At 42.5% G+C, this 24,370-nt stretch overlaps 2 protein-coding genes across 3 annotated transcripts in view; one reads left to right on the top strand and one right to left on the bottom strand.

The window, feature by feature from the left end:
• Positions 1–1,197: 1,197 nt before the first annotated feature.
• sytl3 (synaptotagmin-like 3) lies at positions 1,198–8,610 on the top strand. Of its 2 annotated transcripts, XM_071528750.1 has the most exons (15): positions 1,198–1,400; positions 2,289–2,510; positions 3,233–3,300; positions 3,745–3,796; positions 3,900–3,966; positions 4,057–4,129; positions 4,600–4,712; positions 5,682–5,804; positions 5,993–6,162; positions 6,255–6,357; positions 6,452–6,613; positions 6,761–6,869; positions 7,496–7,601; positions 7,761–7,966; positions 8,408–8,610. In XM_071528750.1, the coding sequence occupies exons 1-15, from the start codon at positions 1,279–1,281 to the stop codon at positions 8,497–8,499; spliced, it is 1,788 nt and encodes a 595-aa protein (XP_071384851.1). In that variant the 5' UTR covers positions 1,198–1,278; the 3' UTR covers positions 8,500–8,610. The 2 variants fall into 2 exon arrangements, with proteins under 2 accessions (XP_071384851.1, XP_071384852.1); XM_071528751.1 differs by lacking the exons at positions 7,496–7,601; positions 8,408–8,610 and having other exon boundaries at positions 7,761–7,837.
• A 146-nt stretch (positions 8,611–8,756) lies between these two features.
• ezrb (ezrin b) overlaps positions 8,757–24,370 on the bottom strand; it is a 29,394-nt gene continuing 13,780 nt past the window's right edge. Inside the window, exons 4-13 of the mRNA XM_071528752.1 lie at positions 23,113–23,387; positions 22,342–22,425; positions 22,005–22,151; positions 19,464–19,560; positions 18,591–18,754; positions 16,538–16,668; positions 14,988–15,148; positions 12,140–12,232; positions 10,901–11,140; positions 8,757–10,445 (exon numbers count right to left, since the gene is read on the bottom strand). Coding sequence (XP_071384853.1) covers positions 10,281–10,445; positions 10,901–11,140; positions 12,140–12,232; positions 14,988–15,148; positions 16,538–16,668; positions 18,591–18,754; positions 19,464–19,560; positions 22,005–22,151; positions 22,342–22,425; positions 23,113–23,387 — 1,557 coding nt within the window. The 3' untranslated portion in view covers positions 8,757–10,280. The remainder of the gene's footprint in view (positions 10,446–10,900; positions 11,141–12,139; positions 12,233–14,987; positions 15,149–16,537; positions 16,669–18,590; positions 18,755–19,463; positions 19,561–22,004; positions 22,152–22,341; positions 22,426–23,112; positions 23,388–24,370) is intronic.

Genomic DNA, 24,370 nt, shown 5'->3' with positions numbered 1-24,370 from the left:
CTCCCGTAGTATCTCGCTTTTTGATCTCGTTTCATCCAATTTGCATTCTACAGGCTGGGAGAATCTGTTTAGACGCAGCAGAGGACAGATAGAGGCGTTCCCTCTGTGAGCCACAGGGCCTAATTACAACTGACACTGATTGTTTTCAGCGGCCTCCCGGCAGCTCTGGATAATAGCAAGGACAAGCTCTTATCTCCCGGTGCAGGCTGCCTCCCCCCCCCCCCCCCCTCACTCTGTAGGCTTCATTTGTCCACTCCGACAAGTGGAAAAAATGAGTTTCTAACATTCTAAAAACGACTTACCCTTCTATAAAATGAGTGCGAGCTCAGAATAAAAGCAAATTGTGCTACTTTTTTAGAGGATAGTACATAATTGAAGTGTGTTTTTGATACATTTTACAGAACAGATTCCTTTATATTTTAAAGATAGCCTACAAAATGATGAAACTTCAGGTCATGACTTTTCTTTCCCAAATGGACATTAAAGCCTTTTGGAACAGATCTCTTCAAGGCCTGCTGCAATGAGAAAAAAAAAAAAAAAGAAAAAAAAAAAAAAAACTAGAACACAGACGCACATCAGCCATCAATAATGCAAAGGGGCTGGCATTTGGTTTGTTTGGCAGCTCTGCCATCAGTGAAGCATCACTGCCCCTGCTGCAGCGGTGGCTGCTTGCTGTGAGAGGGGCTGTGAATTGTGAAAAAAAAAAAAAAACTTGTGACATTGACGTAACAGGAGGCGGAAGGCAAGTACAGACTGTATAGAACAAATCATGATTAGCAGACCCCAAAACAATGGCTGGATCTTCCCAAATGTAAATACCGTGTATTTGCTTCAAAGGTCATTGGATTCTCTCTAGAGTCTAAGGTTACTCTCCTGCCACTGAAAACAAGATATTCTCCCAGGTTAAAGTGTGCATTCCCCCCCAGTATCACTATGAGAGTTGGGGGGTGGGGTGGTGGTTTAGTCATCCAAGCAGAAACGGTGACAGAGCGGTCTATATCTGGCTGTGACGTGGACACAGGCTCTGCGGAGAAGGGAGATCTGACACTAACCTTCACTCTTTCACTTTCACTCCACCCCAGCTACAAACTCGGACTACAAAGAGGACATCTGAGCCCTGCGAAAGCATCCTGCGTCCAGTAAAGCGCCCGCCGAGGGGGGGGAGAGAGGAGGAGGAGGAGGGATCGAGAGGGGAGGAGACAGAGAGACGGTGAAACGGAGAGAGAAGAGGACCGGTGAGACAGAGAGAGAGACAGAGACAGAGAGAGAGAGAGAGAGATGATCAGAGACTGCTGTGTGGAGATGGATCTGGGTTTGCTTCAGGCTCTGGAGAGAGAGAGAGTGCTGGAGGTTCTGCAGAGGGACAAACTTCTGCGTACCATTGAAGATGAGAGAATAAGGTAAGTCATCTCACTTTCATAATACTACTTACATATACAGATATTACTGATATTTGGGGATTCCACCTGACTGATATAGTGGTAAATAAAAAAGGAGGCTGAACTATGACAATATAAACAGAAATCAATCATACTTTCGCATCTGCACACAGCTTGTATTAGTTTGATACTATTTACTATGTGTAATCTGAATTCTACATCGCAAAGAGCTATGTCAAGGTGGGTTTACCCGCCACCACATCCCTTCTGTCAAAGCTGCATTAGGTTTGCATCCAACACTGACAGAGAACATAGGGCTGGGCGATATGGACCAAAATCATATCTCGGTATTTTCTACGAAGTGGGCTAAATGTTCAGTTGTAAGTAGGGCTGGGCGATACGGACAAAATCAAATATCACAATATTTTTGACCAAATACCTCGATATCGATATTGCGACAATATTGTAGGGATGACTATTGGTGCTTTCACAAAATATTTACACAATGAGATTTTTGATAAATAATCATCAGTAATGTGGATATAATGACTAAGTGGGTAAAGGCAAATAATAGAACAGCTAGAACAGTCTGGTATGTTCAGAAAATGACATCACTTTACTGTAATGCAGCCTTTAAAACCAGGAAAAGACAACACTTATGCCATATCACGATATTACAATATCCAAAATCTAAGACGATATCTAGTCTCATATCACGATATCGGTATAATATCGATATATTGCCCAGCCCTAAGAGAACATGAAACAAAGTGTATTCAGTATTACACAACACTTGATTTTTCAATTTTCAGTCCTTACAAGCGTAGGACAGCGTGCTTTTTTTTTGGAAAACCAGTGCGTTGACAGTGGCAGTTAAAAGTGTCCGTGATTCCCTCCCTTTACCCCCAGGAGGATGAAGTACGAGCTGCAGGAGCTGCGGAGGAAAGGCGCCAAGAGCTTCGCCCGGCAGTACGGCGAGCGGACGTGCGCCCGCTGCCAGAGGCCGCTGGGCAAGTTCTGGAACTCGGGCGCCGTTTGCCGAGGCTGCAGCCACCGCATCTGCAGCAAGTGCCGCGTGGGCGTGGGGGCGGGAGGAGGCGAGTGGAAGTGCACCGTCTGCCACGCCTACAGGTAAGAGACGCGAGGGTCACCACACTACTAACAAGCCTAGTTCTGAAGCCAAACAATCAAATGACAAAGACATATTGTTATTCCAGTGTTTTGCATGATGATATATTAGCTCTTCACTAGACGTTTCTGTTGGATTCTGCTCTAATTAGCTGTCTCTTGGGGTTGTGTAGGCAAGTAAGTTCTATCAATGTTGTTGCAATTCCTACTGGTGGCCAATAGAGCTCGATAAAGGTTAATGCCCCTTTAATTTTTTATTCAAGTCAGAGTAAGAGCACCAAACTTAGTCTAGTTGGAGTTACTCAAGTGACAAGAGTGCTGTGGTACTTTACTCATTAAGATTTTGTGCATGTTCCAAAACTCTCCCACCAAAATGGATCCTGTTTTAATAATATTCACAAAGCTGGTATCAATCATGGAATGTTCAGAAAGACTCTTTTTTTACTGTATATGACAGATGTGATTGTCGATACTCCTCTCATGTATAAAAGTAAAAGTATCTGTAAGATAAAACTCAAGTTGAAGAAAAAGTTGAGGTCAAAAGGAAAAAAAAAAAAAAAATCTACTCAGGTACAGTAACTAGAGTACTATCTACAAACTGCAGATATTAGGTTTGGAACACTAAATCATCAGTGAATGGTTTAATGACTTAGTTTCTTCTACACAAAAACTATGATTACTGTCCTGTACTGTCTTATTTATTTTCCAGCTTCTCCTCTTCACAGGGAAGTCAAGATCCAGTCTGGAGAATGGTTCCTGGAGGAAAAGGAAAAGAAATTTCCAGTCACCTCAGGTTTGTTTACAACACTCTGACTGCATGAACGCACAATCGGAAATGTATTTTTCTGTGCATTCACTGTTATTCATTATTCATACAGTATAGCCTAGATATCTACCAGTTTAACTACATTAATCGATAAAGAATGCATGATCCCAGTTGTGTTTTTCCAGTCGTTCGCTGTGAAAATATGGTGTTTTGAGTTGAATTATACAGTATTACCATTACCATTGTCCTAAGAGGAGCAGTAATATTTAATCGTGTGTCTTGCAGACTTGGGTCAAAAAGAATTTTTAAATACTTTTATGGCTTTTAACCTGAGGCATCAGATGACTGTATATAATATATAATATATAATGATAATATAATGACTTTCAGAAAGTTTAGAGAATACCTGAGATTATATGATTTGTCCTGATTCAGTAAATGTGTCATTAATAATATATTTCTGCTTTACAGACAGACATGAGACTGTTGGAGAGAAACTGTTAAAGTCCTACAATGTGCTGAGGTATGATGAATCTTTTTATCATGTTGCCTTTTGGATGCTTGTGGCCGATTCAATAAGTGAGAAAATGCCATGAGTAACATGTTTTTTTCTATATTTTTCACAGTTATATTTCAGTTGTGCCGCCCACTCCTCCACCTCATTTTGATGGATCATTGTTGAACAGATCTTGGGTAAAGTAAACATTATCAATATATTTCCACCATTTCTTTCACAATAACAATGTGGATTGAATGCCAATATTGTGATGTTTTGATTTGCAGGATTTAAGAAACTCAAAACCTTTTACCAAGTCTATGGAGGATCTAGTGGTTTCCTTCACCAGTCACATTAAAAGTAAGTTTGATGTATCATTAAAGAAGTATTCACTTCAGGTACATGGTCAACATTTATCGGTAAATCTAAGTTACGAAGCAACTCTAAAGTACACACATCGAGGATTGACAAAGTGCATCTTCAGAAATCAGATGGCTTAACATTCACACACACACACACACACACACACACACACACACACATTTCCTCTGGATGTTATCAGGACCGCATCTGCTGTCTTACTTTTGATAAGCTGAACTTGTGCGCAATAAAAACCGCAAGGGAAATTTTCGCCCAAGAAATATGATAAAATTTACACGTACATCATCAGCAGTTGCATAACATTATGGGCACACACTCTAAGAACCGTGAAACCCATTCAAAACCTTTGTATATTTTCAAAAATGTGTCTGTTTGAACATGAGGTTGTTCTTAATTCCCTTTTTGGAGATTTGAAGCAATAAGTATTGACTGCTCTTTTGTAAATGCAGAGATTTCCACATCTCAGAATGATGTGCGAGGAGACCAGGCGCTGCTGAGAGTCGACGACAGAGGATTAGGCCACAAGAGCCTGTCTGACACTGACATCAGCAAATCTACCAAAGTAAGTGAATCTCACTCCACACATCATACATCCCATTATGCCAAAAAAGTCACCTAACTCTCAGAGCAATGAGGCCCTAGAGGTGTCAGCACAAGTGAAGGAAAAGTAATTTCAACATGAGATGCAAAAAGAAAAGAAAAAAGAAAAGGTCCCCCTCCAATAGTCAACAAGCCTTGTTGACTCCTTCCAATTGCAACTAAACTTAATTTGGACTGGGATCCTGACTGGTTGAGACAATCACACATCACTTGGGATGGACTGTTTTCTGAGAGGCTTCAAAATTCAAATGGGGTGGTGAGGTCACTGGATCAGGCCTTTAAAGAGGGCATTAAGTCATCTATAACCTTTATGGGCCTCTACTGGTGACCAGTAGGAAATGCAACAACATTGACAAGTCTCTGGCCCAGCCCCGACTCCTCCTGTCCCCTTGAGGTACGGTGGCCTGTAAATGACATAAACAATCAAGTCACATTTTCACAATACAGACAAGTAAGCTAACTAAATAGAACAGAGGTCCAACATTTTATCTCTCTGGTGATATATCACCATGCAAAGTAGTGTCATGCTTTAATAATAACTGCTTTGCCATTTGGCTTGAGAACAAAGCTTTTTACCCTTCTGAACTGAAATGACTCATACCATTGTTCTCCACCATTGAGTAAATAACATGTAATGTCAATGAGGTTATGCTGGGATGAGGTAGAACAAGACGTACTATTACTTAGCTGAGTTTAAGGTTAAGCTGAATTTTTAAGTTTTACTTAAAGGTGCATTAAATAATCTATGACTTCAATCAACCTCTATTGGCAACCAGTAGGAATTGCAACAACACTGACAGGTCTCCGCTGATTGTTATTCCAAAATAGAGTTTGGGCTGAAAAGTGAGTTTGGAAAGCTGTAAAATCAGTAAAAACAACTTATTTTAAGCTAGAATTTTATCCTAACTGGGGCCCGCTCTTTTCCCCTCAGCTCACCAAAGGCCCCAGTCTTCCCAACCTGTTCAAGAAAAGCAAGGACAGCGACCAGGAGGGCTCCTCCACCGGGGCGGAGGAGGAGGCTTCCTTCAGCTCCGAGTGCTCCGGAGGAAAGAGAGTGAGTAGAAGAATCTGATAACATGATAAACGTGCAAAAAAAAAAAAAAAATCCACAAGCGAGTGCAGAAGCAGCATCCTGTACTGATGAAATACCAGATAGCAGAGTGAAGGATCATGTCTCACGTACAAAAACATTTTCGGCCTGGTTCTTATCGCGTGCGATGGCTTTGCACGCTGTTCCTCCAGGGCAGCTGCAGCAGCATCAGTACAGACTGCAGCCTGTTTGAGAGCAGCAGTGTGACCGGGGAGCTGGAGCTGGCCTTGGCCTACAATACCAACACCTCCTGCCTGCAGATCACAGTCAGCGCCTGCAGAAACCTCAGCTACGGAGACACCAAGAGGAGGAAGTGTCACCCGTGAGCACGACACCCTGCACTGTATTATCTCATTATAGAGCCCTCTCTATCAAAACCTCAGCAATGTGACACACGTTGTCTCCTTTTTGTAGGTACGTTAAGATCTACCTGCTGCCGGAGAAGACGCAGAGCGGCAAGCTGAAGACGACGGTGAAGAGAAACACCACCGATCCGGTTTACGATGAAGTCTTAAAAGTAAGGAGAAAAATGAATTTTTGCAAAGGCTCGACTTCAAAGGTGTGTTGCATCGTTAAGGACACATTCAATTCGATTCTCTTGGTTTTGACAGTATCACGTAGAGCGCAACCTGCTGTACGGGAGGACCCTGCAGGCCTCCGTGTGGCATTCAGGCACCCTGAAGAGAAAGGTGTTCCTCGGGGAGGTCCTCATCCCGCTGGACGGCTGGAGGTTCGAGGAAAGGGCGTTCAACTGGTACCCGCTGTGTCCCAAGGTACAGAGAAGGGCACGGGAAGGTTCAGATGGCAGTCTTTGATATCAGGGATGCGGGGGGGAAAGCGTTTGAAGCGCTGTTGTCTGAGGGAATGTTTTGTTTAGAAGTTGGGTTTCACTTTTTCTGTCTTGTGTTTCTGTCTGTCAGCGGCCTGAGAGTCCAGAAGGAGGAGCAGTGGAGCAGGAGAGAGGAGAGATGCTGGTCAGGATCAAGCTCAGCTCAAAATGTGAGACGTCCTCCGTCTCTCAAACCCATGGTGAGTTACTGCTTTCTATACATGATAACAGTACATATTTATCGCTGTTGTCCAGTGAAAACCTTGTATCTCCAAAATGTCAACTTTTCAGAAACTCAGAAAAATTGACGACATCATTTATTACTTATAAGATATTGTGACACACTAATAAGAATTCCACAGCTCATAATACATTCAATGTCTTATAAACAAAATAAATACATAGTTCCCAGAGATAAATACAGTACATTACCTAAAACAGCCTCAGATTCTAATGCACTATAGTATATTATGACATTTTCTGACACCACTATGATGTCATTCTAATGTGCTTATGAGACTTATGATGTGTTGTAAACACATCATAATGCACATTCATGATGCATTATAGTCTATTATGACATTTTCTGATGCAGTTATGATGTAATTATAATGTGCTTCTTAATGAACTGTAATGTTCAATAACAATTGGAAAAAGTGTATGTTATGAAGGCCTTTACAGACATTAAGATAACAATAAAAGCCAACATAATAAATGATAAAACCACTATTCAGCAGCTGTTGATTCCTTTTATTGCAGCACTAGGGGTCAGAAGAGCTTCTCTTTTGGACAATGCTGTGACATCATGTTGTCTTGCTCCTTGCAGGGGTTAACACCGGGCCACAGGGCAATGATCGACTAACTGTCCTTATCAAAAGTGCCAAACACCTTCCCATTAAAGCAAACACTAGTCAGAACACCTACGTCAAAGGGTAAATATACATCATTGTGATCGTGTGTGCGTCTGTCCGCCGGGCCTGCGAGGTGTGTTATGTGTGTTCTGGTGTGTGTTTATGAATGCATTATGAATGAGTGTGAGTATTTAATAGGTGTGAGGGTGTGTTTACACAGCTTTTGTGTGTGTGTTGCAGGTGTCTGACTCTAAGGGGAGGCAGAGAGCTCGTCCAGATGACGCCCGTGCTGAGGGGGAAACCGGGCTGCGAGGCGTCCCACCAGCTGCTGTTTGACAGCCTGTCGGCCTCCGAGCTCCAGGACAGCTCTCTCACCCTGGACCTGTGGGGCCAAACCCCCCCCAGCCCCTCAGACAGGCTCCTGGGTGCAGCTCGAATGGACCTGGGTAGGGAGAGTGCTCACTTCCCTTTCCACATCTTAAGTAATAGATTTGGTTTTAGTGGAATAGAGGTCACTCTGTTACATTCAAAGCACCCCTCAAATTCAATTTTCAAAGTGAGGCTCTCTCTCAGTCAGGCGGTTCGACATCCATGCAAATGAAGTTAGTGCAGGAGATGGGAGTTGTGTTTCTCACAGATGAGATTTAGAGGCGCGCCTGTCAGAGGAAGTGGTTGGACTTATTTAAGAGCGAGGTATCCAGGGCAGAGAGAGTCTCTTCAACGTTTCCTTCTGTACAATAAAGCCTTTCTTGTCTCTGTCTTAAGCAGCGTGTGAAAGACGTGCTCAGTCTCCGGTTTCACAGCGTTATGAAAAAAAAAAAAATGTCTTGAGGAAGGAGCGGTGATGTCACTGACCTGGTATTCTCTGTTAACCCCCTCTTCCCCAGGGTCGCCATGGCAACCAGTGTTGCGGATGCCCAACAAGTGGCATGACATCAGCCTGCCCGTTCTCGCCAGCGTCAACAGCGGGAGAACATGACGGCACCAGAGTCGAGAACAGACTCAGCACTTTAACAGGCTCAACTGATGTCACTAATTATGTTGTAATAGCTGTCAGCCATTCATGATTTATAGCTATTATGCATACACTCACCTGATTGTATAAATATGAATAAGTTATGTTTTAAAGAAATATGTATTTAATTTATTTACCCACCAAATTGTATCACTTTCTGATGTGTTAAATGCTTGAACATCCCCCTTCTTCCCCATGGTCAAAGAGTAAATACACACCAGTCTGTAATCATAGGAGATTTTTATTGCCAATATGCTGAACACCTCATTATAAAATCCTGTTCAAATACAAAGGCCAGCAGAGCTGTTTGTCTCCATTACAGTGTCAGTAAATGCTACTCTAGTCCATGTCCAGAGAGAGGAGAGCGAGATGTGTTGGTGTTTTACTGTCTGGGTTGGTGCTTTGTGACCAAGCTGCAAAACAAAAACTCAATTTTTTCACCCCAACCCTCACTTTAAACTCAGTGGAGGCATAACACTAAAATTAAACAGAGGTTAAGTTTTTTTTTAAGCTTTTTGAATATGATTTGACTTTGCACCTTGGCCAGAGTGAACACCAACTGTCTTGGATCGAACCCTACAGAGGCTGCAGAGGGACACCCAGAGGGTAAAGGCCACTTGGGAGAGTAAAACCGCACAACACGCGCTCATCTCTCGCTCCACGGCGACATGATAAGGAACACAGACAGAAATAAAATACGTTAACCTAAGTGTCCCAGTCGACACGGTGCTCTGAAGGTGGGAAGGTAAAGACATTCCTCAGCATGCTGTGAGCGGCACCGTGAACTGCACGGCAAAAAACTAATCAAAAGTACCTAGCTAGAGATCTCCTTAACCGATTTGATGGCATGCAGCTGGATGTTTCCTAAAGTACAAAATAATAATTTACAATTAAATCTCTTTAATTTAGTGATCTAAAGGAAAACTTATGGAACATAAAACTGCTATTATTTTGGTCAATATATAGAACCTTTGAAACATATTAAATGTTCTCATCATTAGTAGATAGCAAAATAGCAAAAATATACAAACCAAGATGAAATACCCTTTTTTAATGTCCCATATACAGTATAAATATCAAACTAGGCATGATTTTAAGCTACTGTATAGCAATATTAAACATAAATGGAAGTGTTCAAATATAATGGAAAACAAAAACAAACAACATACAATGTTCTGCTTATACTGTTTCCCCTTTCTGAGTGGTCCCTGTGAAACAACAATGTCCTTTTCCACCTTTCACGACAAATGATAGACATCGAAAAGAAGCAAGGCTTTGATTACATCTTCTATGTGCACATCATGGAATAATAATAATAAAATTTGGCTATTCCCACTACTTATCACACCCTCTGGTTAAAAACAATAATGATTTGGTCTGAGCCGATCAAATTACACACGATCAAATACACAAATAAGATTTGAAACACTAAGAAGAAAGGAGGTTTTGGCACTAAGTCTTCTCAAAAGGATTTGCAAAGCCCTGCACACTGCCAGACAGACTTGTAACAGCAGTTTGCCTCTCTGTGAGTGGTGCTGCACGCCTGCCGCTGTGCTTATACTGCTCCAGTTTGGTTTGAGTCTGCGAGTGGTGTGTGTCATGTCCGTGCTTTGATGCGCGTGTGTGTGTGCCGTGCTGTGTGTGAGTGTGTGTGTGTGTGTGTCAGCGGAGGGAGTTAGTAGCGAGGGGTAGTGACCATTCAGAAAGGGTGAAGTGGCTGAGGGTCGCCCGGGCCCGTAGGCTTCTTATAAGGCCTCAAACTCGTCGATCCTCTGCTTGGTGTTGCCCTGCCTGATCTGCCGCAGGGTCTTGTACTTGTCGCGGCCGGCCCGCACGTTCTCCGAGTGGAGCAGGTCGTTCTGGGTCTTCTTGGTGTCGTCGCGCGCCTGGGCCAGTTCTGAGCTCAGGGCCTGAGGGGAGGGACGAAGAGGAGGAGGAGGAGGCATGAGAGGCGAGCTCCAACAAACCAAACAACACGACACATTGATTCCAATTCTAATAAGTTCAAAAAAGACCAAAACTGACTTGTACTCATGCTTAAAACCAATGATATTTTCACTAGATTCCAACGTGAATCAACTCTTTTCAAGCTTCATCTTGCATTAAGTGACATTAACCTGAAACAAGGAGTGATCTGCCTTTATTTCAAGACACTCCCACAAAATTATCATATTCCATTAGAAGATTTTTCACATTTAAGCTAAGCTAAATTACCTTGCCTTATTGAAAGTTTTTTTTTCACTTGTTTAACAAAAAATAATTTTAAACTAGAAAAAGATCAAATGATTTAGGATAGACATTTTTGCAAGACAACAGATCCTTGTTCACAGATCTATATAGTTCTTAGGCGAGGCTTCGTCCTCACCATCAGCTGTTTCTGGACGCGCTCGTTCTTCTCGGCCTCGGTCAGGCGGTCCTCCTCGTTGCGGTGGTCGTTGATGCCCTCGGTCTGCAGGTCGGCGCTGTGCGTGCTGGTGTTCTCCTCGCTGTCGCTGTTGTCGTCCATGTGGTCGTACATGGGGGGAGGCGGAGGCGGCGGGGGCGCCGTCATCACCAGGTGCAGCTCCTCCTTAGTCTTCAGCAGGTCGTCCTGGGCCTCCCTGGCCTGGTGGGACCGGGAGAAACAGCAACAGAGACGGACAGCAAGGGTGAGATCACAACTACTGTTTGATTTCTTTGGTCCGAACCATAGTGGAAAAGTTACATTGTGTATTGGTTTCGTTTGGGTTCACACAAGTGAGCCAGGGCTTGTAAACAAAAGTCACCTGGACACATGGACAAGAGTTTTGGTGACCTGTCATCCTGCCAGGTTAGAGATTTTGGCAGCAGAGGAAGAGTCAAAACAAATCTGATTCCAGTCCCAGTAACTTTAGCTGAGCATGATGGACTTGTCTGTGTTCTTTGCTATAATTTACCTTCTCTGGCAGACTGACGTCTACCCTCAATTAATTTTGTTATGTTTGTAGGTTTTCCAAGCATGAGGAACTGCTGACTATCAGATGTTAATATCTGTCTCTTTATTCCCATAAACCCTTGCATTTTAGGGTTTGGATTACATTCTTACTCCTACTCCATTTTCAGGCATCTTTGTGTGGTTACTTGGTGCCACCAGAGTCTGAATGGCATTGTTGTCACCTGGCCAAAAAGAATTTGAATAACCTGCTCCAAGCATGCTTGGTGTGCGTCCACAAGACAGAGAGAATAGAAACAGGAACATATCCACAGGGATCCACATTGATCTACAACACTAAATACTTCCCTATGAAAGATTATACGTAGATGTTAAGATATTATTTATTGTTGCGTTATACTGTAGTGCCACCTGTAGAAACACGGTCGCCACACTAGTAGCTTTGTTTACATCATTCTTTACTGAATTTTCTTCTTTTTTCTGTTTTAAATGTATTGGCATTATGGATTGTCATTATGTGACTACTAAGCGTGACTTTAGCATATATTAATAAGGTTTACATATTGTATGTATCTGCATTTTGAGTGGGTTACAAAAGTTCTAAGAAGCTTATTTTCAAGTCGAGTCCTCAAAAACAACTACGTAAATCAAGGTGGTGGGATGAATTCCAGACAGTGTCGTTGAAGCTCTCACCCTGTGCTGCCATGTGTCGGCCTCCTCCTCCTTGCGTCTCTTGGCCTCCTCCAGCAGGGCGATCTTGGCTGTGTGCTCTGCCAGCTCCCCAGCCTAATGCAAAAGAATAGGATAGAAACTTATTAAAGGGGCTGTATTCACTTGGGTAAAGATCATGGATCAGGGGTGAACACAGTGAAAAATCTGAATTGGTTTGAACGGTTAGATCTAGTTTTAAAGGCATTTTCAGAAAATGCGAATGAACACATAACTGGATACAGGCTTGAAAATAGAACACATTACTCCTGTACTGAGAACACTTCACTGGCTCCCGGTACAGTATAGAATTGATTTCAAAGTATTGCTTGTTTACAAGGCCCTAAATGGTCTAGCTCCTAAATACATTTCCGACCCGCTCACTGGCTATAAACCAATCAGATCCCTCAGATCATCAGGCATGTGTCTCCTAAATGTACCTAGAGTTAAATCTAAATCAGGTGAAGGTGCATTTAGTCACTATGGTGCTGTTCTCTGGAACAAACTACCTGATGACCTGAGATCTGCTACAACTGTAAAAGCAGTCTTAAAACATTGCTTTTTTCTCAGGCCTTTGGTAGTTAGTGTGTGTGTGCCTTGTGTGCGTCTGCTGTAGTCTGTGTGTGAGTGCTGTTGTATAAATAGGACAGGGGTTATAAAAAGCTGTATTTTATGTATGTGTGTGTGCGTTGTATGTGTGGCTGAAAGGTTATTTTATTTATGTGGAATATTTTATATATATGTGTGTATTCTATCTCCTTATCTGTCTATTGTTACTATTTTGCCTTTTTATGTGAAGCACATTGATGATATGATATGTGTATGATATGTGCTATACAAATAAACTGACTTGACTTGACTCGACTTAACTGGCACTCCTCCCAAAACAATAGTTTGTCTAATTTGGCAGGTTTGCAGTATTTTGACTGGCACAACCTCAGGTTTGCAACATCTGAATTGTCTGGTGATTAGGATCCAGTACTGAGACTGTTCTGCATGAGAGACTTTATTCACTGAATCCATCCAAGAAACATCTTATTAACAAAATTATATACATTTTTTTCATAAGGTAAATTATTCTCATCCTGAGACAGGAAATGTAAGAACAAATTCATGACAAGTCTATGAGACCTTTAATAGAGTTTCAAGGGAAGGTCCACCAGGCACTTCTTTTTGTTTTAGCTAGTAACACTTAATAGATGCTTACGGGACGCCTTGGTCTTGGCCCTTGCTGTTGCTAAGCAACAGTTATAAAATTAAGTAGTCCTGGTTCTCATTTCTGATTGGCTGAATCATAAAGATGACATAAAATACCCAATAAACACACATCATAAGAGTTGATTTAAATATTAATGTGTAAACTGCAAATCACCACTCATACTGCTACTTATGTGTCGCTTAGCAACTACTTTATTTAGCTACTGTTCAAGACTACATTGCTAGCATGAAAAATGATATTTAATTATTACTGATTGCAGAGTAAAGGACTTCTTGAATATTTGCATTTTTTTTTTATTGCAATGGTATGTTATCGCCATTTTATAAAAGCCATTTGGCACTAAAAGCTGTGATTTACAGTGATTTTTAAGAGCTAAGAGGGTTTGAACTACGCCTCTTAACTGTTCTAAAACCTCTGTAAACCATAGCCTCTCGTGGCTTCATTAAAAACCTGTTTGAAGCCTGCTGCTCTTTTGCTAAAAGTTTAAATAATTTCAGCGCTCTAAGCACTAAAAACAGGCTGAGCTCTCAGGAAAGTACAATAATATGCCATTTCCATTGAAAATGACAATAACAGAAAAAGGAGCCAACACTGTAAAAAGGCTCCTGGTGGAAACGTTAACGACTGGCTCTGAACAGCCTGCAAGGAAAAGTGGTGCATTCCTTCTGACCACCACAACAATGTGAACGGCTTGTCTTTCACCAGACTAAACTAACCAGAGGCACAGCATTAAACAGTGCACCTGCTTTTGTTGCTCACAGTGTGTGTGTGTGTGCGTGTGTGCGCTGTCTGTGTTATAACGACTGCGTACACACACACACAAAGCCTTGCACAAAAGCCCAGCCCACATTGGAACACTTGGCCGTAAAATTGCTGTGGGAAAAGTGTTGAGCTGGAAAATTGGTCGCTCAGAGAAAAATACTTGACACACTTCGTGTGTTGCACTGTTATTAACTTATCTGTTTTGGAGACATTTGGGGGGTAAACTGTATTCCATACATTGGCCAAACTCCTTTATGTCTTTTCACTCATTGTCAATAGAAGCTGTATGGTGACTGAATCCATTAGTCAAGCTTGTTAATAGGCTTAAAGCACAAAGGGTGTTGCAGCGGGTGTCTGTCCGTCTTATAAAACAGAATTGGTGTTTGACTGTCAGTAGCTGAATGTGGAGTAAGAACCTCTCCAGCCAGCTTTTACTGTCAGGGCTGTTAAAGTAAAGGAGGGAGCTAGGCTGGGTCCGCACTAGACTCCTGTGGGTGGTCTATAGCAGACTGGACCGGGGGGGGGGGATGAAGGGGCTGGGGGTGGTTAGTCTGAAGTAATGGGGTGTGGTCCAGCTGGACATTACAAAGTGGTTTTGTCTGGTCCTGAAGTGGCCAGGCACAGCTGAATGTTCCACACTGCAGTGTGCCTGGTACAGACCTGGACAAAATAACAGCTGAAACCACTGTGAATACTTAATTTATCTTATCTTGCAAACAAGTTAACCACTTTTGAGCTGTGTTGTAATGCACTAATAGAATGGCTGTAAAGCAGTAGGTGACTTCGCGACTGGTGGACTAAAAAGCAAGTTTCCCTGCCCAAGTTTGACTTAAATGAGGAGCTTGTACTGACCAGCTGCTCCTGGCTCTTCATCTGGTCCTCAGCCTGACGGGCCAGCTCCTCTTTGGCCAGCAGGGCAGCCTGACGCTCGGCCTCCAGACGGGCCGCCTCGTCCTCGGCCCTCCTCCGCTCCTGCTCCAGCATCATGGCCCTCTGGATCTGGTCCTGTAGGTCTAAAACACAGAAGGGAGAGAGAGATATGAGGCAAATGCCAAGCCAGTGTACACAGACAAACACAAAACCACACATATTCTCAATGCTCACTGCTAATAGAATGTAAAAGGAAAGAGAGATTTTTTCTGTTACTTTACTACTAAATGTCCATTTAAAATTCCCTACTAAAATAATTATTATTTAAACATTTTTTTTTTTTGGTGTCTTGCAAACACACATTATATGGAGGCATATTTTATTTAGATTTAATTCAGCTTTGATTATAATCTATGACAATGTCGGTATGCCATTTTGTTTCACTGGAATAAGTAGTAATTATGTCATTTTGCATAGCTTTCAACAGCCATGTGAAAGCATCTCCGTAATATCGAAGACCCCTCTGAAATTACAGGCAATGTGAAATAACTAGCTTCCCTAATGCCACCCAGGTAAAGCATATGGCATCAGAAGAGTGCAACAGAAATATTAATAACTGTCTGCTGCACATGCATTGCTAACACAGACAAGTAGCCCATAAGAGAATGCCCTGACGAAACCTCCAACCATGAATGTTTCCAATATTAAACGTCACAACTTGTCTGCTTAACAAGCTATTGCTGTAAAAAGTATTTCCAGTATTCATGAAGAGAAACAGGGAAAGCAGAGACAATGGTCTAATGTTAATCTCCTTAAAGTACACTAAACTGACTTTCAAATATTTTCCCATGACTGTCTAAACTTTCTGGTGCTCGTATTGCCCCGTGTGACAAACCACACTCAAACGGCATTCCAAGCACTTTAAAACAAACATTGAGAATAATTTGCAAGTACTTTATGACCCAGGCCTGATAGAGCAAGTTGTCCACCGAGCTTGAAGAGGAAACCTTGGAGTCACTTAAAGTTTTATCAGCCTGATAGCTTATCTAATCTATCTGTGAACAAGAAGCCTATCTATCAGCCTATAAAATCACACATTCTGCCTCGCTACCTGTCGACAGGATGAATCAAAACAAACAGGTAAAACTAGGGCGTATACAGCTCCACAACTAGATTTTTGTTTTTTAGCATATTATGGTTGAAATTAAAACTGTGCACCTACCACCAATGTGATCAATAACACACTAAAGAAGAAAAATAATAATCTCTAGGTTTCCAATATACTGATTACATTACTGTTGAGGTAATCTCCTATACAAATGAATGTTAGTTGAGTTTCCAAAAAACTGAAAAATCACATCCTTCACCTACACACATAACCACAGGTACACATATATTCTGTCTACTCACAGATATACACACACACACACACACACACACACACACACGCTTTCCCTATTCTCTATGTTAAATGATGAGGCATTGATAACCCCTGAGGTTCCTCAATGCAGCGCCCCTCCCCCCCCCCTCACCTTTCTCTGCCTTCTTGGTCTTCTCCTCAAACTGGTAGAGCCTCATCATCAGCTCCTGCTTCTCTCGCTCCATCTGCTCCTTCTCTTTCTCGATGGCCTCCCTTTTCTTCTTCTCGTTCTCCAGCTGGGCCCTGCAGATAAGACACCGCCGCCGTGAGCCACAAAGAGAGCTGACGTAGCCGACACATAGTTACGGCTAACAAGCGGCGGTTGTGGGGCACGTGCGCACAAGAGCATACACTTGCACGCGCGCGCACACACATGTGCACACACACTCACACAGGCCCAGATTCACTTTGCGCAGGGAACAGTGCGTGCTATATCACCAAAATGACCAAATCTGAATGCCATGTCATTCACTAATCTTGTGCAATGAGTGGAAAGCTGCCTAATAGCACTGCTCAGAAAATAAAGCCTTTTTGCACCTGTCATGGTCATGCATATGTAAATTATATGTAAATCTTATTATTTTTCCTACATAAGTATTTGTAGGCCCCGCCTTGAGACTGTGCCGAATTCACTTCTCAACACCAACTCCCCCAAATTACTGTAGCACCGTGCCAGTCTTAGTGAAATTAGTCTTAAAGCTGAAGCATGTAATTTGCAATTGGTGATGAAGGGGCTATTTGCTTGTGCAGTGCTCTTTGTGGGCTTGTTTCCACAACTTGATTTGCATAAACTTCTCAGTAAGTAAGACAAAACTCTATACTCTTGCCTCAAGCAACTGAGGTGCAACAAAATACGCAAAAACTGTCCTCGCAACATAATCTTAGTGAATCTGGACGTCAGTCTTTTGTCTAGAACTGTACTCTCTATCATTGTAACATTATGCTAGCAGGACGACTGCTAGGCCTAGCAACCTAATTTCCCTACTGGGATCAATCAAGTTTCATCTTATCTCTTCTTTGGGGACTCATCAGAGGCCATCTTGCGACCATTTTGGACCCCGGCCCAGACTCTCATTAACACTGACCACTGTAAGCTACTGTGTGTGAACCCTAAGTCCTTCAGCTGGGGAGGGGTGATCTCATGGTTCTCCCGCTGGTATTTAGTGTGTGACAGGCATGGTGTTACGTCACCATGTTTGAACAGCTGTGCAGGACAGACACTGGCCCGACAGTAGTAGCTGAGACCAGGGTCGGCATCAATTCACTTTCAGTTCAACCAATTCAGGAAGTGGATTTCCTTCCAAATCCAAACACTGAAAATCCTTTTTGTTAACAAGGTCCATGTAGCCTATCTGGAATGGAATGAATGCTCTATTATTAACCAATGAAGAGCAGTTTCATTTTTCATGTTGAATTGAATGAACTGAAAGTGGAATAGCCCTGACCCTGGCTGAGAATGGCATCCGCCACTGGTAAAGCTGTTTCAGTCAACAGAGAACGAGGTCATACTATTCATCAGTGCTGTGTTGATCTTAATCTGCTTAATGGAGCACCGTCTCATCTGCCTATGTCCACTGGTGTTGATGACATCATCCCACTGCTGTATATTTAAAGAAATTCATAAGGAAACCCTTTGGCAAATAAGCTCTTGGCGTTGTCCAATGAGATGCTCACTAGGTGTTATCTCTGTGTGTTCAGTACTTATTTCGTTTGCTATGGTGCATGTTAACGCTTTAGCACACTGTGTATGTGTAGTGGATGGTACAAGCTACTTTGTCGTCATCACAAAAGCAATTAGTTAGCATATATATTATTAGTCTTCTCTTTGCACAATGTTGAGTTGTTCAAAATGCTTATTTGTCAAAACAATCAGTGTTTTGTAAAGCTGTGGGCTGAGAAGATGCATGTTATATTGACAACACTTAAACTTAAAAACACACTAGTGTCATATTGCCTGATCTGTGAATAAGAGAGTGGATTCCAAATATGGAGATATTTAATTTTGCTGGATTTAATCTTATTCTTTAAAGATGTTTACCTTCATGTCAGCAATCATTTTGTAACAGTGAGTATTACATTTTTTTAAGTGGTGAACCTCTCCTTTTGGAATGAAACTCAAATAACATTCTTATGTTTGTGATATTTGCACACAGGGGTTTCCGTACCTCTCCATCTGTTTCTGATGCTTCTCCTCTCTGGCCTGGGCCTTCATCTGCTGCACCTCAATGGTGTCCGGTTTACGGCGACGCATGTACAGCTCATGGTTGCCCATGCAGAGCTGCAGGATGCGCTTGTTTATGCGCAGTCGAGGGGCGTAGAACACAAAGTCCTGCGACAACAAGGGAGACAGACAGGAGGAATCAGAAAGGGAGGGAGAGGGGGAGCAGAAAAATGAACAAACACCAGGTTGAATAAACGGTTTTGCTGCCTGCCCATTGTGCTTTTCTGATATGACTGACAAAGGGTTCGCTAGTGGCTGTGAGCAGGTGCAGGGAAAACTGTTAACACTACACACTACTGACAACACCATTACAGAGACTGCTCTACTTTTACTGAAAGGCAAAATGGCTTGAGGTGCAGAGATAAGGTATATAGAAACCACAGTGATGTGTGTGCGTGTCTGTGTGTGTGTGTGTGTGTGTGTGCGTGTGTGAGAGAGAGAAGGGGGGGGGGGGGGGGGTCCATCAGTAACAGCAGTGCCTGGACAGTAGCCAAGGCTCTGTTCTGTGTGTGCTAGATCAGACTGAGGATATGTCTAATGGTTTTGCTCTCCACAACAGAGACATATGATGCCACGGGCAAAATGGAAGGAGAGAACTTAAGTATAGACACACACTGAAAACCTTGACTTTACTTACAGGCATACACCACTGAATTTAATAGCTCTTACGGAATAAATTGGGAAAGATGGCAAAGGTGAATGGGGACAGATGGAAGGGGGTTTTCTGGGTACGAGGGTATATTTTATGGTTCAGAGATTTCAACAGATGTAAAATCTAGATGAGGGTTGATACTGTTGTAACTGACATCTTACTTACCGGGGCTTTTTTGTCAATGGGCTTGATGATGAACTTCTTATCGTTGAAGGAAATGTTTCTGATCTCACTCCAGGGGAAGCCAATCTTTGGGGTCAATCTGAGGAAGTGACCACATGAACATGAGCGTTACTGTGATACTGCGCCATAAGTGTCATTATGCAATAAGATTATCGTGTGAGATAACCCATATTGTTATCTTTTTTTAAATTTATATATTTCGACATTTCACCTTACACACAGGCCAATTAAGAACAAACTCTTATTTAAAACTATTCCTATTTACAGTGACAGCTTTACAGTTTTACAGTAATACAGATACTACACATAATCAAGACTGAACAATTTCCCATCATTCATTTGGATAGATGGGCTCATATGTAGTGTTACAATAAATCTCTCTAGGGCTGACTGTGAAAATCTCTGTATCAAGTGTATGAGGGATGAATCTGGGGTGTGGCCGGCTCTTCCATTGTGCCAGACAAATTGAACGGATGCCAATCTCATTTGGCTCATCACTGAGTAGTACTGTAAACATTAACAAGCCGATGGTGTTGTAATATAGTCATGCAGTGATCCGCCTAGCAGTGAAACTCTGCTTTCAAAGCCTACTGCCTGAACTGGAATTTCAATCAATTACTGACCCTGACACATGCTTGTGGAATTGAGAAAAGAATGTGGAAGTTATCTTAGCAATTCAGTATTTCTATCAGTGTCTTGAGGTTCCTTGAGCTGTGCTTTATCTTTGGATTCGTGTTCGTGAAAATTACCGCTGTGGTCATGCGGTTTATAAAAATATGCTCAAAGCCTGTGGTGACTTAGAAGATACCATAGTTGGCGTCAAGTTTAGGTGGATGCCATTAGTAAGTCTCTTTGGCTGTCTATGAGGAAGATTACTAATGTCTGAGAATTAACTCTCAGGGCACAAAGGGTCTCAAATTGTGCAAATAAAACAGATGTCTTGAGGTTTCACGTACTGTTGCAGCCAGGATATATACCAAAGTTAATGGGGAGCCAGTCAAAATAGTGGTTTACAACATAAAATTAACCGGTGATGTGTGGGAATTTGCAACTATTTATCAAAATTAAATCCACCATTAATACATGTGAATCCTACATCTGACTGGTCAAACAGATCTCTAATTTTACGGTTAAGCAGTGTGTGTGTTTGGCTAGGGTGGTTGCTAAGAGGAAAGCAAATCTTTCCAATAAAATGAGCAGCACTGCAGTCAGTGGAACAGGAGAGGAGAAGGAGTTAAACCCAAACTGAACTGTGCCTCGGTGAGGCCTTGGCTGTACTGCTGTATTGTGGGCCCGCTGCCCTCATTGGAGAGACTGTGTTGTAGGTTAGCCTCACATTCTTAAGTGCCGCACAGCTTGAAAAACCAGTCGGCGTAGCCATGGTTACAGCAGAGGGCACCGTGGAAGAGAGGCATTTCTTTGCTGATCCCAGGGAGCGAATAAAGAGACAGACTCACACAAGGACACAGTATGTTTCTTACACTGTCTCTCTCCTCCACTGCCTTGCTACATTACATTTAGAGGTATCACACTACAGTGATGTTAAAGTAAGGCTACCGGACTAACTTTGGCACTATAGCAGCTATAAATAAACACTATGAGAAACAAATTAAAACAGAACAACTTGTACAACTTCTGCTGATAGGAGGCAGAAAATCAGACAGTTAGGGTCCAGTTAGATTCCTCAAGGGGCAACTGAGTCGATACACTTGCTCATTAGCCCACCACCAACTAGCTGTATTCATGTCTCACAATGAGGCCGATGCAGCAGACCACACTGCTTTCAATAGAACTTGGCATGGAGAGCTAACACACTGCAGCCAGCTCAATACAGAGGGGGCAACAGCCTGGTAGTCAATAACACAACTCAGCCAGCGGGTCAGTGCAGAGTGCGGCTGGCAGGATTACCACCACAGGGTCAGTGACTGAAAGGCAAGTCAACTGGGATGAAGGTGGATGCTCTTATGACAGTCTACTTCTCTGCTGTAATCCCACAGGCCAGGCCAGGAAACTAACTTTTACATCCACCAGCCACAGTGGATCCCTAAACTACTGGCTTCACTTCTTCACCGTGTGGTTGGTGGTTACCTGCCAAACTGTCTGGCTGAGCAGACAAACGTGTCAACCACCACCAAAACTCGCCAGCATTGGGCTGGTGCCTGCTGATAATTTCACACTCACTGACCGTGAGCTATTAGTCCATACATAGTTGAACCTTTGGTCTTGTGCTTAGCAAAATCTAAAATAACTAAGTAACTTTGAGTACAATGCCAAACAGTAAAGGTAACTCATCCAAGGAGATATAAAAGAGAAATATTTACTTATTCCTGTCACTCTGTCTGCTGAGAAACAGAGATGGGTAGTGATTAACTACAGACATGGACCTGGCTCAGCCAGTTTGCCTCTGTGTTACAGGACTGTTGCTGGAGGCAGGCAGAAAACAAGAGCCAGAATAGACACTGACAACAGGGCCTGACCTGTCCTGTTTACTGCTGCGACGGCCTATCACAATGCAGCGCTTACTTGTCTTCCTTCTCATAGATGTTGAGGCCCAGGGCGTCCACTCCCAGCCACAGCTCTGTTCCCTTCTTGTTCTTTATATCAAAGTAGTTGACTCCATACATTTCCAGGTCCTGGGCGATCTTCAGGTACTCCAGCATAGCATCCTCCCTGCAGGAATGGACAGGACTCAGGAAACAAGCGGTTTGCCCAGTGGGGCTCAACAATCTATCCACTTCCTTCTGATACTGCAGAATCAAAGAATGCAATATCTACATAGCACAATATATTACTATTGTTTACATTTAGCGCATTCACTCAATGAGTCACATTTCTACGTAGATATACAACACACACTCACTTCAGCATCCCACGGTGCTCCTCATGCCACACCTGGATCCTCTCCTCCCACTGTTCTCTGGACAACTTGTGCTGCTCCAAGACTCTACAGAAAGAGAAAGGAAGCTCGTAAACATCAACTACATCGCGATATGTGACACTGATATCTTGACTCTGATATCTTATATAACTTTGTTATATAACTGTGTGGCAAACAAAATTATACAACGAGTAGTTTCAGCCAAGCAATCTAATTGGTCAAAATTGGTGTTGATAATTCCTACAAAGCACAGCAGGCCATGCTTTATTGGCTGCTATGCCAAGAAATGGTAACCAAGGAGCTAGTTAGGAATTTTTCTCAATTTTATTCTTATGTACGTATGCTACTTTGAAGAAAGTCTTTCAGTCTCGGGTAATGGCTGTAATAAAGCTTTGATTTTTAATGTACTGGTGCAACCAAGGAGCTAGTTAGCGATCTTTCTTGTTTTATCCCTTTTTTATTGTTGAATATGGATGCTACTTTCAAGAAAACCTTTCAAGCTGCGCTAGGGAGTTTCACAAGTGGTAGCTAGAACAATAACAATTTTTTGAAAGGTCAAAGGACTTCACTACCCATAAATTATTCTATGTGATCAATTAAAGTCCGCTTTTCTCTTTTGCAGCCACTTATAGACTAATAAAAGACTGGTGTATTTTTACATAAAAATCGTGTGAAGTGCAGCTTCACTCTTGGGTATTATTGCTATAACAAAGCTTCATTCTTCACTGAATGTATTGTACTGGTGCATCTCACCGCTGGGGCAGCAGGCGGTCGGACGTGAGGTATCCAGGCCGGTGGACGTCTTTGGTGAAGTCTCCAAACTTGGCCTGGACGGAGTAGGAGGCCAGCAGCACGGCCGTCTCCGGTGGGCAGTAGACCTCGTCGCTCAGGATGCTCTCCTTCACCTGCAGGAAGAAGAGCTTCTGGGTGATGTCCTGGATCAGCTCCTCAGCCACGTCCTCGGGGAAGAACTTGGCCCGGAACTTGAACTGCAGCGGGTTCTCCTTCTTCACGTCCTGGGACGACACCTGGAGAGGAAGTACAACATGTGAGAATAACATATCGTTGCACTTAAACCATATGATAATGCTGTGAATCTTAATGCTTTGCAATATAATAAGTATCGTTATCTTTTTTTTTGACTGCATTAAAAAGTGGAAATAATGTCTTCATTCTTGAAAAATATCTTAGGCTAATAAAATATGTAAATCAATTATACTTTTCAGTAATTTACCATCAATCAATAATGGTCTCTTAAGCATTTGATCATCATCATTATGTCATCTTTTTATCAACAACCTTGGAATGTGAGTAAAAAGACCGATACTTGGTGTCATGACAACAACAAAATATTATGGGGGAAAGCAGATGGTAAAATACAGTATGTCAGGTTAAATAATTGCCTTATTCAGTAGGTTACAGCAAGTTCTGCAGTTTTATGGGTGTGTTGCCCTCACCAAAAGGGGATCTGTCATTTGCATACAGTGAAAACCCCAGTTGAATAACTCTCAGCTATGTGTTTACACAATGTGCCTCTTCCTCTAATTTCGAAACAGGAACCAAACGGTCTTGATGAAGAGAATGGGGCTGTAAAAGGCCGGGAATATTCCAGTTTGAGCGAGGCATTGTGCTGATGAGCTTCTGTACAGCGCAGCGTCAGCACACTGCCTCCAGTTTACTGCTGCTGACTGAGCCAAGCATAACCTTTTCTCTCACCCTGACCCGTGTTTATGATTCTAAAAGTGCAAAGAAGCCTGTTTCAAAATGTCTCTCAATTGTGGAAGATAGATCCGGCACTCAATTAAAAGCGTGATTAGCAAAAGGTCAAAATCTTAATTTGATTCAGGAAGACATTAATCAGAAAAGCCCCTCTAATGCCATGGGTTAGAAACAGTAATAGAATGAATCTGTTCAGCCTGAGGTATTAGCCTGTGGAGTACAGGTGTGGAGAGACTGTTAATGCAGTACCAACTGGTCTAAAAAGCACCGCAGGGGGTTGGTGGATCATATA

The sequence above is a fragment of the Centroberyx affinis genome, unplaced genomic scaffold, assembly GCF_046629955.1.
Source record: "Centroberyx affinis isolate AG114_WGS23_722 - 3 ecotype Tasmania unplaced genomic scaffold, CSIRO-AGI_Caff_v1 ptg001724l_1, whole genome shotgun sequence".
Taxonomy (NCBI): Eukaryota; Metazoa; Chordata; class Actinopteri; order Beryciformes; family Berycidae; genus Centroberyx; species Centroberyx affinis.
The sequence above is the reverse complement of the archived record's forward strand: the minus strand, read 5'-3'. Positions and strand labels throughout refer to the sequence as shown.